This window comes from Solea senegalensis, linkage group LG1 (genome assembly GCF_019176455.1).
Source record: "Solea senegalensis isolate Sse05_10M linkage group LG1, IFAPA_SoseM_1, whole genome shotgun sequence".
NCBI classification, from domain to species: domain Eukaryota; kingdom Metazoa; phylum Chordata; class Actinopteri; order Pleuronectiformes; family Soleidae; genus Solea; species Solea senegalensis.
Genome location: NC_058021.1, coordinates 6,439,327 through 6,456,111, shown reverse-complemented (window position 1 = coordinate 6,456,111; position 16,785 = coordinate 6,439,327). Strand labels below are relative to the sequence as shown.

The window sequence follows — 16,785 nt, the reverse complement described above, 5'->3', positions numbered from 1 at the left end:
CATGCTGAGCAAAGACACAGAGACAGATCACTGAGGATTCTGAAAACTCTTTTTTTTATGTAGAAAATTACATGAGACTGAAGAGTCAGAGACAATACAAACAGTTGGTATAACCCCTTAACCTGGTGATTTCTGCATTTTAGTTATGATCTCAAACTCTGGTTGCACCGAGTGGAATTAGAACACCGTTGTTTACGTCCAGTCTCGTTTTAAAGTGATGACATAACTTACTTTTTTTAATAATATCGAATATCTGACTGCCCACTTTTTTCTGTTCCTCTACAATAAAGTGTTCTTTACTTAACATCGAAAATGTACACTTTGGAAACGGCATCATGCCCCATTCTACTTCTTGCATCACATTAATATTCTCCAGAAAATAAATCAACTTCATGTGGAGTCTGTACAATGAACAATGGTCAGGAAAAGATAAAACTACATTATTATTTTCTTTTAGAAAACCTTAATATTTGAGGTGGTTAAAGGCACAAGGGGAAAAATTATGAATTGGATGCACTGAGAAATCATGACGTGTGGCTGTGTTTTAGTCTTTTAAAATCTTTATAAAATCAAGTGTTTGGGATGAAAGAACTTCACATGAGTTGTAATTAGTGTTGAGCTGCTTTTCAATTAAGGCGAAGAAGGAAGAGGTAAGCAGGAACAGTGAGAACTCACTGCGTTGGAGTTTACACACGGAGCAAGTTGACTTAGTGTCTTATACTGTTGGACAGAAGCCATATAAAGTATAACTATGAATGGAACCATTCTGAATACAGTAAGCATAATTAAAAACACTAGGTGATAAATAATATTTATATGGACAGTTGTTGCCGAAAATGTACTAAAAACTTCAGTTTTATTATGATTTCCATGTTTTACCTGAATATTCCAAAGCTTGTGTCATTAATCACATTAATACTTCAGCTCCAGGAGAGAAGAAAAACCGAGACTCCTAACACCAGGCTGTGATGTCCTGTGAAAGAACCAGTGTTTCTCTGCCCTAAAAAAAAAACAAGCAAGAGAAAAAAAAACCTGGGCGTTTGAGAAAAAGCAGCTTTCAGTTTTTTAAAGCAGGCTCTCGGTCACGGCGACGCCTGCTGACTCATCCGCAGAGTGATGTCGTATTCCAGCTGCAGTGACTAACAGCTGTCACAGTCCTGGGAAAGAGTCAATCTGGACTGTATCCTGACAGGCGGATCCTTGGCTGGTGTAAGATATGCGGACCCTCATCTTCAGATTCACCTGGAGGAGAAATACAGACGAGATGTTGTGAAGTAGGTCTGATAAGCTCAGCTTAAAGCTTAAAGGTCAGTACCTTTACATGCACACTTTAATCAAGCTAAGGCTCTATAAGCTAGTGCTAGTGTTTTGTACGTGCCATCTCTTCTTCTCATACTTCTGGGTCAAAGTTTTAAGAGATTAAGAGATTTTAAAACTAAAGTCCTATTTTAGTCGGACTAGGAAATTATTATTCTGTTTTCTTGGTTTAAACACGTTAGTCTCACTAAATTCGAGCTGGTCTTAATCAGACTAACATACCTAGATAATGTGATTCATAGTCTGGACTGGAGACATTAAGAAAAGAGAATTATTGTCTTAATCCGACTAAAATCGGATTTTTAACATGCACGTAAACACAAACGAGTGTGTAAGATTTGGGAGATTTTATTGATAGAAATTGAATATATACTACAAATAATTATGTTTTCCTATCCTTCGAAGAATCCTTAAATACGTAGTTTAGGAAAGAGCACTGCCATCCTGTTGTGCTACATTTCTTTAGCAGCCTGAACAGATGGGCCTGTCTTGTGAAACTGCCCTGTCATGTGATGTGATTGGCCAAAGCCTCCCATCATGTTAAAGGTTTAGTTGCAAGGCTGTAAAATGAGACCAGAGGAGGCGCAGAAGTGTAGTTCTCATGTACCGTTCATCTGAGATGAGAGTTAAAAAATGAAACCTGGAGCAGGAAAACAGCTTCATTATGGATGTTTTTTTGTTTTGTTTTTTTAAAATTAAATACAACAGTTATTCAGATGTAAAGAATCACTCGGATGATTTTATTTCAATTATATAAAGTAAAACTATTTGAGCAGTGCTGATCCTAGCTTTGTGTGTGTTGTGTGTTTGACTCCAGTCTTTGCAACCCACCTTGTTTGGGTTGTTGAGGACCACCATCTGGGTCACCTTAGCTGCGCCTCTCGCGGGGAGGAAGTCCCCACTGGGGGCCTTCATGTGTAACTGGACACTCTGCAGGGAGATCAAATACAACTTTGAAGTCCAAAGCTCAGGACACGTTCATGTTGTTCCTCCTCTACACAGAGAAAATGGCAGACCCTAAACGCTGACAACAGAGCCGACACCAAGTTGTGACACATGCTGAGCTCATGACTGTGAGAAAAGTTTGACTGAAGACCAAGAAACTGCTGGTGAGAAAATATAATTTAAAGAGGCAACAGACATCGTTCAAGTCTAGTAATTATACGTGTCAATATTAAACTAGCAATTCTTCTCCCAAGACTTGTCCCTCTTTTGTATGTCCTTGTATTCTTTGAGCACATTTGAGTTGTACATGTGGGAGTACTGGTGGTATTCATGATATACTCTTCATCGTTGTCTTTTCAACCAAAACAAGATCTCACCACCGACGGGATAGGGAAGTGTTGTGCTACAGGAAGCATGTTTCGTTGGCATTTAAGTAGGGTCACCGTGAAAATGGGTGGAGGCTATTTACACCAGGCAGACCCGAGCCAACATCTGCACACAGACGCATGCTTAAAGTATTAACCAGCCTTTTTAGGGAATCAATATACTCATGGTGGGTTGTTGTTTTTCTATCACCATTACACTGTGAAATCAGATTTAACATCATATAACAAGTTTTATCCAAAAAGTTTTCTATTCCATGTTAAAAGTATGTATTTTATTTTTAAACCTAAAGTATAATATATGAGATTTTTGAGCTCAAAAGAAAGAAGTAAGTTTTTTTTCTGTAGAATGTAAGCTCCTCCTCTTCATCCTCCACCAGAACAAATCCTGAACCTGACCAGTCAACCAGCCAACATAAATCTGTCCAAGCTCCAACCAGAATAAAGAGACTTGAAATGAGAGTCAGGTCATTTTTCTCCTCTTAGTGCCAACACGAGATGAATGGAAGTTTATGATGAGTCACATAAAAGGTGTGACATAGGAAACTTGTTGGGCACAGTGTGTGTGTGTGTGTGTGTGTGTGGCACAGACACAAACCTTGGGTACAGCGGCTTGCAGGGTGAAGCTGCTGATGTCCGAGTCATTGGAGTTAGAGGCTGTGAGTGTGACTGTGAGGCCAGAGTCTGAGTGTTTCTCACACAGTAGTGTCAAATTCACACCGTCTTTCTCATACACCGTCACTGCAGGAGCTAAGGTAAAAAAAAAAAAAAAAAATGATATAATAAATATTATTTTTCTTTCAACCTGTCAGGCTCTACTAGTGGTATGTGTCAGACCTGGTGCAGCGGGCGTCGGTTCAAACCCTCCAAGCAGATCCAGGAGGTCTCCTCCTGCGGTGCTGCTGTTGTTGATGGGCAGTCCTGATGCTGTGCCGCTCTGCACTGAACTGGGCTGCAGAGGCTCCTCAGAGCCGCCCAGCAGGTCCAAAAGGTCACACACCTGAAGACAAAGATCACACACCACAGACAGACAGTTACGCTACAACTTCTTCATCCGAGTCTTAATTAAAAGATTTTTAATTTGTAATATGTGGTGTTTTGATAATAATAAAATGAAAATCAAAACACTAACAAACTAATTAAATCAAAGGAATGGTTCTGTACACAGCTTTGCATGAATGGAATTCACTTTTTAAATATAACACTAAAGAAAACAATGACATCTAAAGTGTTGTTAAAACAGCATCTCTAAAGAGTTTTGACATTAATGACAGTACTGTAACTATTTACCTTACATTAACAATAATAATGTAACATCAGGAGGTTGTGTGTGTATGTGCCGTGTCTTATCTTTGATCATTGTACAACACGATAATATTTTAAGGGTTTTTTTGTGGAAGAATAGCTGCTGTAATGAAGTAGCTAATGGCGGATCCTAAAAAACTAAACCAAAACTGTTGGTGCAGCATGCGTGAAAACAAATGTCCTTGATCATTGATCAGCAAAGTTATTTAATATAACATGACACTATGTTTGCTGATCATGATGTACCTGATTAGCAGGTTGCAGTGGCAGTGGTGGCTCTCCCTGCTTCACTGTGGCTGGCTGGACCGCCTTTATGGCTTCCACTGCAGACTCTCCATTGGTTTGACCTAAGGAGTTCTTTTCAATTACAGGCATCCTCTCCAGCACTGCTGCTCTGTGGAGAGAAGGAGCATCTCAGCTTTACATAGGCAAGAAAACAAACAGATTTATTTACCTGTAACCACCACAATAATACAGAACAACTCTACGTCAGAGGATTCTTTGAACATGTATAAGGCATTTAAAGAACAGAAAATATTAACTTCTTCAATGCGCTGCTTTGCATACCTCATGTGGTCATATTTTTTGAACAGAGCATTGTATTCAACTGCCCTCTGCTGGAGCTCCACATCGATACAGCTGCCATAGATGCTGACAATGCTTCGGATACGACTGGAGATGGTGGGGAAAAGACAGAGGGGGAGTTAGGAGAGACACAATCTGTTTTCCAAATTGGCTCAGTGAAAATCAAACCTATAAATGTGTGATGGCGACACAAAATGATCATTATTATAATATAATTATTATTATTATTATTATTATTATTATTATATCTTATTGAGTCTGGAGGAGATTGCCTTGCATAATTTGTTGTTATCACTGCTGGTACAGAGAGGTTTTACATTTTTTACTATTACATGATATTGATTTTAATGCTGAGTGTCTTCAGCAAGCCACACGGTGGAATAGTGGCTAGCATAGTGGCTAGCATTGTTGCCTTATGGCAAATCCTGGTTTGACCAAGGGCCTTTTCTTTGTGCAGTTGGCATGTTCTCCCTGTGTGGGTGTTTTTTTATGTGTTTTTTTCTGCCAGGTTCTCCAGTTTCCTCCCACAGTCTAAAAACATGCAGAGGTAAATTGGACACCCAAAATGATTGTGAGAGTGAATGGATGTTTGTCTCTGTATGTTTGCCCCGCTCAATGGACTGGCGCTCTGTCCAGGGTGTGACCCCGCCTTTCGCCGTATGTCAGCTGGGATTGGTTCCAGCTCCCCCACAACCCTCATGTGGAGGATAAAGCGGTGAGTGTCTTCAGATCTGCACATGCATCAGTGAACAGTCACACAGCTACCCCTATTCAAGATGGCTTCTCAGTGTCACATACCATTTGCCTAATGAAGGTGGAGTGCTGAAATGTGTGTCGGATTCTTTGTTTGTTGTTCCACTCTCTCTCATTCACACTTCAGTCTGACCTTGAAATAAAATCTAAAAAAAATATACATTTAAAAAATAAAAAAAATATTGTGTTTTTATGTTTAAAAATAGTAGCGTATGGGAGATTCTGTTTCTCAATAAATGGCGAGTGTTTTCTTTTCGACACAAGGATTCAGTCAGTGCTTTTGACATACAGACCTTTCTAAAACTGAGTGGCCTGTTACCATGCTGTTCATTACACGCGGTGTCTGTGTGCTGCGAGTGACATAAAGCGATTCTTACTCCACATTATCGGTGATGCGTGTGCTCAGTTTCATGGTGGCGGTGAGAGCAAAGCCTCTGGTTGCTGGGGCCGACATGTGGGACTGTAGGACCGTTTCCAAGGAGTCCAGGACATCGTCTTCAGTGACCTGATCAAGACAAATGTCATTACAGGGTCTGAGAAATGTCATCACAGTTTTATAAAAATTTAATTACACTCTTTATATGCCTGTGTGCATTCCAAACAAATTTTTTTATTTAAAATATTTAAGTAGTTAAGACCAATAATTCATATGAAAATGTAAATGAACATTAGTTGAGCTTGATGTACCTGTGCAGGCTCAGTCTCCTGGCACTCTCCTTTCAACAGCAGGTCTCCATATTCCCCAATACACCAGCAGGCCACCTGCACCAGAGGTTGCTGTACGAACCCACAGAGCCAAATATGACTTGTTATCGTGCATTAACATTGAATGAAGTGATTCAGTTCTAGCTTCATGTCATCAAAGCAGTTTACTGCATTAGATTGTTTTTTTTTCTGAATTTAACCAGAAGTTAATGTGGTTGAATAAGTGTAGCTATTCTCACAGCCAGTCATAGACACAAACCAGCTCAGTCTGTTAAAGGATGGAAACTTTTTTAATTTGACTGTAATTTAACTACAGTCAGTTATATCCAGGGTTTGAAATGTTTACATCACTGGCAGTGGGTGTTGCTATAGGTGAATGCGTAAATGCACTTTTTAGTAATACAGTGTGTGTGGGTACATACCCTGACCTAGAGTCACAGACCTCTCTATGCTTCTCAAGTTTTTCCAACATTCGGGTGTATTTTCTGTGTTTTATGTTTGCTTGCAAACAGAATCACATAGATGTACTAAATCAATTAATTTGACTCAATCAAATATACAGACGTATAAATTTGTAATGAAATATCTTAACAGCTGTTGACCAACAAGTTAATCAGACGAAGGCTTTAAAAACAGGCACTAACAGACAGTATTCAGTAGCCCATTACCCTAACCTTAATAATCTTAATAAAATGTCCTCACAGGTGTGGTTTTGTCCAAACGACTATAGAGGACACACACCTGAGAGATGTCAGTGAGCAGAGCCCGGTAAAGCTTGTGGACAGTGTAACAGTGCAGTTCAGAAGTGTTGGTGATGAGCTGGATCAGGTTGGGCACAGTCTCATCTCTCACGTCGCCCCCTGCCTGGCAGAGTGGAAAGCAAAGTCAAACACATGCACACAAAAGCTCTCTCATCCATTAGCTGAACAGCTGGTGTCAGTATTTGGGATTTCCCCTACACTTCGTTACAACTGATATTAGCAAAAAAGGATGAACTCCTTCATTTTTGCGACATTTGTACTCAATGTTTTTGAGACACCACTGAGACACAAAAGGATTAATGCAAGAATTATCTGTTACAGCACATTTCGTCTTTTGCCGAAATTGAGTGTAAAATTAAAGGAAAGGACATGTTCAAAAGTCTTTTCAGGACATGTTTGAAGGTTTGTACAGTCATTTTGTTGTTATGCACTTAGGCCTGACATATTAATGGTGGCAGCAGACGAAGTTTAAGTAGTTGTGAGTGTCAGGCCCATGTCAGAGGCAGCAGGGTGAGTGGCTCAGTCTGTATTTACCGTGGTGAGGACATGCAGGATGGTGTCAATGTGCCAGCGCTGGGAGGGTGCATACCTGACAGAGACACACACACACACAACTAACTCAGTGGTGCTTGAGGGTGACTCAGAAACACACACACACACATACACACAGGCATGGAGATGACTACTTCATGTCATATTTGTAAAAACCTCCTTTAAACTCTTAAAATGGCACAAAAACACACTAAAATCAACAAATAGAAAGACACAAATAGTTTATATGTATATATCTATATATATATATATATATATATATACATACATATATACACACATATATACACACATATATATATATATATATATATATATATATATATAAGATATAACCAGAGTCATTTGTTGGCGAGTTATACAGCATTTTTAAGCATCTTGTGAAATACAGTATTAACAGTTTTCCCATTAACTAATATTAACTTATTAAAAGGTTTTTTTTATCTTGATAAATTCCACTGTGTCCCATCACTGCACACACAAAAAAAATTTGCATCTGCACCATACGACCACTTGCACATGCACACACACAAAGACACTCACACACAAACAGAGAGGTGCATTAAGTGGTTGAGTGAGAAACAGCAAAAACACTGAAAGCTATTGATTGTCACAGTGGCTGCTAAATGGACAGAGATCTGATTGAGAGTGGAGACAGACACAGAAAGACATCGAGCCACATACAGCATATACGAAGCACTGACTCTTTTGTTACAGCTTTTACACTTATAGCAACACTATGCATTTTCACCCTTAAAATAACAGCTTAAACTCATTGTGAAAGGTCACTGATTTCATTGTGGTGTGGTTGCTACAGCATGTTCAGCTTAAGTTACATTGTGTCACTTCAAAACGGCTAAATCACATTTACATTGTCATCTCTTCCTTTTGTAAAAATGCAATCCCAGCTTGGCACAGAGCAGCACAGTAAATCCATGCACATGGCCGTCTGTGTGCTTGCATGCATAGATACAGAATGTGTCCATAACACAACCCTGTTTGTGCACATGAATGTGCCAGCAGTTTTACTCACCTTTCCGCGGCGTTGAATATGCCACTGGCAGTCTGAGCTCTGAGCTCAGGAGGGCAGGAGGAGAGGAAGAGGAGCAGCTCCTTCATCATCGAGCGGATGTTGGATGCTGAAACCAGAGCTAAGGAGAGCTCCAATGCACGGCTGCAGGGACAGGAGGAGAGGAACAATCATTGGAACTACAATATATACAAATGTGACAGGAGCGTGACTCACTGTAGACACAAATCTGTTTTGGTTTATAAAGAACTCTTCTGCTAACCATGCACTGCCTTCACACTGGGGCAGTATAAGATATTATGTCATGATTTACATGAGTCATGTATTACATTCTTGAGTATAGACGATTTATTAACAAAAATCATACAAATGTCAGAAAAATGTTGTTTTGTGGTTTATTTTCAAAATGCTACCGTGCTTGACGGTACAAAACAATATTTGAAACCACTTTTTGAACATTTGAATATCATTTTGAAAAATAAATTAATATAACAGCTTAAATATAGAAATATTATCAGGAAAAAAGCAGTTATTTCATATAAAATATAAAATATTAGTGTAAAGAGAATGGGGTGCTGCAGAGGAAATTGTGCCTCATTGAAACAGCTCAGGCGACAAAACGGGACTGGTAGACACCGATCGTGAAGGAAACGATATCTGAGCAGCAAGCAGGTGATTATTTCTAAACTGGAAAAAAGCTTGTACCATATTAGAAGTCTTTCTTCACATATTAAGGGATGGAGGGTCGGGTTTTCAAAACAAAGTGAAAGTTACCGTTTGACAGACGCATCATGGTCCTTCAGGCAGTCCACTATGGTTCCCCTGTGGCGCTGCACTGCATTGTGGTCTGTCCCTACAATCTTCTGAAGGGACATCATAGCAATATACCTGGACAAATATAAACAACAGACAAATATAAACATTAAGCACTTTTACACTTCATGGTCTTCATCAGCCAAAAATGAGGATTAATCCAAAGTGCTGTATTGGACTCTCATTCCCAGCATTACCACATAAATAATTTATCTGCCCACTTGAAATGCTTGATGAACTGATCAAGTATTAATGTGAGCACACAGGAGAGATGGTATCTAATCGAGCAGTTCCCACAGGAATAAGCCAGTCCCATTAGTGTCACACAGCCACAGAGACTTGTGGGCCCTGAAGGTGAAAACCAGACAGACCTGCCTCACCATATGATCCCTGGATAGAAAAACCCTAAAACAAACACTAACAAAAGAAAACCCCAAAGAATTCCAACAAGCCCTCTCACATCCTGGTGGAAAATGACACGGCCCAAAACTGAGAAATCAGCAGCAAGAGCCAGACAGTAACCTTCTGGTGTGGCTCTAGAGGAAAAAGCACAGACTGATAACAGCCGGTTGGGAGGTCTCCAGTGAGTTTAGCAAGTTTCTGTTTGACCATATGCAAGAAAAAGGTTAAAAGGGCAAACAAAGAAAGGAAGAGAAGAGAGAGAACAAGTAAGTAGAGAGGAATAGAAGTGAAGAGGACTGACCGAATGTTCCTGTCATTGTTCAGGAGAAATCTTCCCAGGATGTTAACGGCTAGAACCTGTGACACGCAAAATAAAGCATGTGAGCATTAACCAACACTATTTCCTCTGTATTAACAGGGTTAATAAAGACAGAGTAGGTGATCCGATAGTCGGCTTCCCAATAGCAATAAATAAATAAATGAATAAATAAAAGGTTGAAATGTTGTGAAGCCTTGTTGTTGCTGTGTGGTGCTGTAATAGTGTGGTATCTTGCCATTGTTGTTGATGCTGATATCATTTTAGTTAAAAACTTATCCAATCACTTGTTTGTCCTGGGTATATTTAAAGATGTTGTGAAGGAAAAGGCTATGAATGTCTACTTTGGCCAACCACACTTTCAAACACAGCTGATGTCTTACCCGGAGGCCGCTCTCTGACTTGATGTCCAGCACCGTGAGAACAGTCTCGTACAACACAGCGTTGCCGACAGTCTTAGTGCTGTCAGTGTTGGTCGCCACCTGTATGACAAGTCACACACACACAAATACATAAATTCCACTGTGGCTGTAAGACATCATTAAAGGTCTGTGTCATTTCTGAATAAATTATCATTTTTCTTTTTGCTGACACAAAGTGACACAAGTATATTTTTTGGCTGTTGTGTAATGTGTGTAAGTGTCTGGGACACATGTACTGAGTCATTTTCAAGTTAGTATAGTGTAAATCATCACATCAACACCAATAGAAACGTCTCAAATGGAAAGTTTTAGCTTGTTCCTTTTTAAAACTTGAATAAATCATGATTGTGAATTTTGTCTAGACAATATCACTGGCACCTTTTTACACATGGTCTAGCAGTGCTTGGAGGTGAAAGGGGTTCAAAGAAAATACTACAAAATCATGTCTAAATTTACTAAGAGTTCAATTCCTCATTCACAGTATCTGCCTTTACTAAATGACGCCTCCCTTTAACAGTCTCCTTTTAGCTGCTCTCAGCTGCTAAATGGATGATAGCTTGTCATTGGAAACCACCTCATACACCGTCTGTGAGGAAATGGCTCCCTTTCTACAGAGATACTGCACAACTTGAGTTTTCTAGAGCATAAATTATAAAGATTACGCTCTGGTTCGAGCTACTAGACAGCATTAATGCTTTGCTATAAAGATTTGATCTCATATGTACCATTCATATGCATTATACATGTATGCCATTCCCTGGTTGGTGGGGGAGGAGTTGTTGTGATTGATTTAGGCTGTTTTATTATCACTATTATGATTTTTGTTGTTATTGTCATTTCTTAAATTATTATTGTGTTTTCTAGTAAAGTTTGTTTTCCCTATTTATGCATTTTTGTTCTGTCTGATCTCTTTGACTCATGTGATTTTAATGGATAGGGGGACAAGAAACCAAAAATGTTATGTTTTCCATCTTTCTTATGGCACTGACTGTGACGGTGTTTTTTACTGACAACATCATAAATGATCACAAAAAATGTGCTCATTACTCATTAAACCTAAAATAAATTGCCACAATTTTTAAAAACAACAGAAAGTGAAAGACTATTGTTCTAATAAGTGCTGAATGTATTAGAATAACTAATATATTCTGAGTATTTGCTCAGTGACATAGGTCTCTCTGACAGGCGGCCCTCTCTGTTCCAGAGGTTTGTTTGTGACAAAATGGGAAATGGTAGGGGAATGGTAATGAATGCAACAAAGTGGAACTCAGACAAATGTTAGCCACAGGATGACATCACCGACAGCAGCTTTAAGAAACAGTTAGCAAGGGCACACTTGTAAGCGCGTAATGCACCTGAGCAAGAAGGTCGTTCATGGCATCACTGGCTGTTTCGCTGTGGCGTCCGAGGATTCTCAGCAACCTCAAGATGCGAACCTGAGGAAGTAAAAAGAGATTAAACCGCTGGAACAAGGGTTATTTTGGACCAAATCAGCAAAACAGGGCAAAGACTGATTTGAGAAGTGAGAGAGTTGTTGAGAGAAGTGAAACACATGGAGGTTGGGTTCTATATTCAGAGTAGTAATGACATGGAAATGTACTGCAGTGCTAATAAATCCTCTACTACACAAAATAACCAAAAAAGTAATCTTGAAGTTAATTTATACATCAGTAATTCAAGCACAACAGATCGCATATAAGAAGTGAGTGAAAAAAAAGTGACTGACCTGTAGAAAGGGGTCACTGATTCCTGCCACATCATGTTCTGGAGAATAACCGGAAATGACCAGCCCTTTCATGATCTGCACCAGATCTGGCACCGTCTACAGACACAGCACAAACGCGTTACAATGTGTTGCACCTGTCGCGCTGACACTGAACTCAACAGATCCTGAAAGACATGTGTGTCTCTGGTACCTTCCTGAATCGCTCAAGTGCCTCAGGATTGCGCTCACACAGCTCAGTGATGAGGACTACAGCACCATGTAAAACACCTTTGGACAAATGGGGGGAAAATTAGGAGAGTATTTATAAGAAGTAACAATGTAAATGGTAAAAAATAGTAATCGGTAATTGATAAGTCTGGTGTTATTAAGATCAACTAACCATGGTTCTTTTCAGTCAGGAGAGACCGAGCCGCCGGGGCAAAAAGCTCCCCGAGCTCATGGACTTTTCGCACAATGTGAACAGCACACAGAGCAGCCTGAAGAGTGAGAGTGGCGTTACAATGACAATGATTCAGGTACATTTAGGACAAACAAAAAATAAAAAATAGTGTTAATAGGCCAATATGTATCTGTAAGTCTACTAAACGATATATATTCATTTTTATATGGATCAATATTACTTTAATAAAAATCTAAATTTCTGATTGTCTTACATCAAGATAACTTCTTGAGGAAGTAAGACAAATTGACACTGACATACTAATGCAGAACTACTCATTCATACCAACACAGGATTCAATGTTAATAATTTTAATTTCTGATGAATAATTAGCAGTTATCCTGAAGTAATCCAAAGACCTCACCTTCTTCTTAATATAGGAGTTGGAGGCTCGGAGGAGCCTGTCGATCTCTGGTGCCAGGTCTCGGCACATCTCTGCTGAACCCATACAGGCGAGTGTGCACAAAGCCAGAGACTGTACATACTGGTTACTGTGAGATAGGTCACTAGAAAACACACATGCACACACATAGCCAGAAACACAAATACAACAGTGTCAACAATTCAACATTTTAAATAAATAATATGAGAACCCCTCAAAGTGATGAACAATGTGATGTGCGTTAAATACCCACAATGATTTGAGTGTGTTAATACACCTATTCCGTATGTTTTGGACTGCATTTGTCTGTCTGTGTTTGTGCAGCATAACTCAAAAGGATGTATTTGTATTTGGGCCATAAGAGAGGATGAATTTTAAAATCATAATATGGATATTACCAATTATTATTTCCAACCTTTTTAATGTAAATAAACATAGTTATGCTCATTACCAGGCTTCCCTGGATATTTCTTTGGAAATTAAATATTGTATTTATATATAATATTGGTATTATTGTAATATTATCTCTATATCACCAAACTATTTTAATTGTTGTTGTCGAAATGACACTTATTACTGTTTAGCTTGTGTTGTGCTTACTTCTTGATGGAGTTGGTGATGAGCAGGCTGGCGTCCTGCTTTTCATCCAGCAGCATCATGGCTCCCAGATATCCCACGCGCTTCTCACTGTAGCGAGGGCTGGCAATCATCCTAACACACTCCATCTAATAAGAATAGCAACAACAGTACAGATGCCTGTGAGGGAATTCTCAGTTGGACATGAGGCTCCAGAGCTGCTGCATTGGATCTGGGAACCACAATGCAGTGGCCCACTTTCAACATCCACCCTTATAGACTCATAGACTTTGACATGAACTCCCAAAGCTGAAGACTTAGCTTGTGGGAGTTCACAGTGTTCTGATGAAGGAGGAAGTCTGAGCCAGAAAAAAAACGTGTTTGCATGCATGTAGAGGCAACATCATTCATCCAGCAACAATGTGCTGCGTGTCTCATATGTATTCCCAGTTCCATTGTGTGCTCAATTTTCCTGAGCCCACAGAGCAAGACATTTAGATTGTCTTAATTCAGAACAATACAGCAATGAACTAAACCCAGTTTAAACAAGCATGATGTTTCTCACCCTGATAAATGGACCCCCTGAACCCAAGCAAACCCATGACAGGCATTAGCAAAATCCTCTCACCTGACCAAAGTGAGCAGGATAGCCCAACATGTGCACGTAGAGCAGTTTCGCCAGGTTGTGCGATCGCGCCCCATTGTCGGCCTGTCTGAACTGAGCCCGAATGGCTGCACACTCCCTCTGGATGACACCCCGCTCCTCACACTGTGTCCTGGCGGACCTGATGGCCCGGATCATCTCTTGCAGGGGTATCGATGGAGACATGGCTAAAGGTTTTGTGTGTGTGCAAGTGTTAATATATACATATATAAATGAATATGAACAGAGAACAAATTACTTAACTGTGAAGCATTGAATAATGTTAGTAGGGATGAAATAGTGTTGTCAATGTCACAATAACAAAAGTGTCTCAATTACATCTTGGACTTTGACTGTATCAAACGATAGACTTCCAGGCAAAAACTGTACTTTTGCTTTAGCTGCAGTGAAGCAGAGCTGAGGGAAGCAAGAATGCCATGGCATAATAAAAGATTTACTCAAAGTAAATGTTCGTTTATGTGAGTTTCCTTTAATGCTGTTTTAGTCACATGATTTCTAAATGTCATCCTTTATTTAATGAATCTGATTCCATAGCACTTATTTGCATTTACTTTTATCAATACGCAGACCTTCCACCTCCCTCAAGCGTCAAAACGTTCTGCAATAGAAATTAGGGTAATCGAAAAAAAATGTCCTGATACAATCCTTTAGAAGAAATTGCTATTGGATTAGATATTAATTTGCAACACTATCAATGCCAACAGTGCTGTGTTTCTTTGAAATTCCAGAATGAAGCTGAGAAAAATTGACCAGCAACAAGACAAAACAGTAGCAGCCTACACAGTTTGATCAATACTGTGGTGCCAACACACTAGAAGCACAAAAAGTGAACTGTTGCTTTTTAATGATATTGTTTTATTTTGCACTCATCAGATAACATAAAATTGTGTTTTCACATATACCGCATCTGTACATTTTTTGTTATCCCCTTTTTTCAAATCTGACTTGATTTTGAAAATGTGAGAGACCACAGACACAACCAACTTTATAACCTATTTTCAATGTTTTAATCCTGAGAAAACACAGACTAGACGCTGGACCACAGACTTGGCATTTAATTTCGGGGAGGAGATTCCAGGGACTTGGGATCTCACAGAAACTTGTGTGACTTCAGAATATAAACATACATTTATGATTTGAAATCGGGAAGAATCTGATGCGTCCGATGAAGTCTTGTAACCCCTCAAACTACAGGATAATTTGGCCAGATAATCTGTTTAAATAAGCCATATAAAGAGCCAGATCGGGACAAAAATATGGCCAGTTATCCTCTAGTGTGGGGTAGGTTGAATGTAAAGAGCCTCAAGCAATCAGCGGTCTCATCTCACTTACCACTTTATCACAATTTTGCATTGAATATCGGACTTGTTACCGTGGTATTATCATATCCTGGGTTGTTTTATATCGTCACATCCCTACATATTTTCTCTGTCTGTAGCTCTTTGTAAAGTAAACTGTAAGAAAAGCCAACGGCGAACCACTTTTGAAAACACTCACATCGTCACAAGTCTGGTTTGCACAAGCTAATCATTCTGGTGATTAGTTATTTACACTGTAGTTATTTACACTACACAGCAGCTCTCACAGAAAGTTACTGCCATTTATTTACTCACATATTTGGCCCACTGACGCTGTGGAAACATGTTCTAATTGCAGAGTTAACTAACAAGTTAGCGAGACACTCCCACAGTGGATGGTGCAGTCAGTGAAAGGAGCCAGAAGCTAGCCAACTGACCGAACACAGCTAACCCTGCAGATGCTGTCAAACCCGCTCTCTAAGCTCTGCTGCTAAAGCGCTAGCCGAGTTAGCATGACAGTCGGTAAACGTGAATGGCGTCTGGTCCAAAACAATAACGTACCTGTACAGTGAAGGGGAACACGCCAGAATAATATTAGAGAAGAAGACCGGTTCAACCGACCCCCCACACGACAGCAGTCAGTTGGTTGAAAGCACCAACACTGTAGTTACAACCACGTATGTCAATATTTTCCAAATAATCGCACCACTTCCTCTCACGAATTTCAAAACAAAACAAAACTACGGCTCTTGTAATAATGAAATAGTTAATAAATTAAGGAATTATTAAATTGAGAAAAGCAGTGTTCGGGATATTTTGTTCCATAAAACGAAAACTTTAGGATACAAGTACAGTTGTACTAATGACATGAGGGTCAGCTATTAAAATTGCCATCAGCATGTGACAGTGGTATACTAAATAGAACATGGTTTAAGTAAGGTGAACATCTTAAAGCTATCTGTAATCCATATCAGGTCATTTAAACCCCCAGAATTCCCAACACAGAGGACTTGTAAGCATGACCTTCAGTGATATTGTAATACCACAATTTATAAGTCAAAATGTATATGCATTAATCTCCATAAATACACGGAATTTGCCAGGGTGTAGTCTACTTCGTATGCATATGCTCCTATGTAACTACATAATAAATATGAGATCTCAACAACAAAAAGGTTAACTACAGAGCAAGGAGGCCTTTATTATGAAGGCAAAATCTCCTTATTTCCGGCCTTACTTTCGGTCGTATGACATCATGACCCACCTAGACCTGTCATTCCTTCCCACCACTTCCGCAATTTGATCCCGACTGTTCATGTCCTCCGCCCGTTCTACGGCAGGTGCGCCAACAGGTGGATGAAACATTGATGAGGTGCCGCATGCAGCACGATACCACTGCGCTGTATGCGGC

General features: G+C 39.6%; 1 protein-coding gene across 1 annotated transcript; it reads right to left on the bottom strand.

Moving 5' to 3' along the window:
• Nucleotides 1–31: 31 nt before the first annotated feature.
• ap1g2 (adaptor related protein complex 1 subunit gamma 2) lies at nt 32–16,778 on the bottom strand. Its single transcript, XM_044032854.1, has 22 exons — nt 15,936–16,778; nt 14,041–14,243; nt 13,437–13,561; nt 12,819–12,960; nt 12,395–12,491; nt 12,206–12,282; nt 12,016–12,111; nt 11,645–11,725; nt 10,251–10,349; nt 9,853–9,908; nt 9,111–9,224; nt 8,340–8,480; nt 7,289–7,343; nt 6,735–6,857; nt 5,976–6,065; nt 5,666–5,793; nt 4,518–4,622; nt 4,197–4,344; nt 3,483–3,645; nt 3,244–3,395; nt 2,149–2,247; nt 32–1,242 (listed from the first exon to the last, which is right to left on the bottom strand). Exons 2-22 carry the CDS (start codon nt 14,239–14,241, stop codon nt 1,150–1,152), a joined length of 2,385 nt encoding a protein of 794 aa, XP_043888789.1. The 5' UTR covers nt 14,242–14,243; nt 15,936–16,778; the 3' UTR covers nt 32–1,149.
• Between the last annotated feature and the right edge of the window lie 7 nt (nt 16,779–16,785).

What these genes read in the sequence shown, in the direction of transcription:
- ap1g2 (XM_044032854.1), bottom strand. Translation starts at nt 14,241, where the DNA reads ATGTCTCCATCGATACCCCTGCAAGAGATGATCCGGGCCATCAGGTCC. An exon ending in AGGAGACTGAGCCTGCACAG is followed by an intron (nt 5,794 to 5,975) that starts GTACATCAAGCT and finishes TGTCTTGATCAG; the next exon opens with GTCACTGAAGACGATGTCCT. An exon ending in AAAAAATATGACCACATGAG is followed by an intron (nt 4,345 to 4,517) that starts GTATGCAAAGCA and finishes TTCTCTCCACAG; the next exon opens with AGCAGCAGTGCTGGAGAGGA.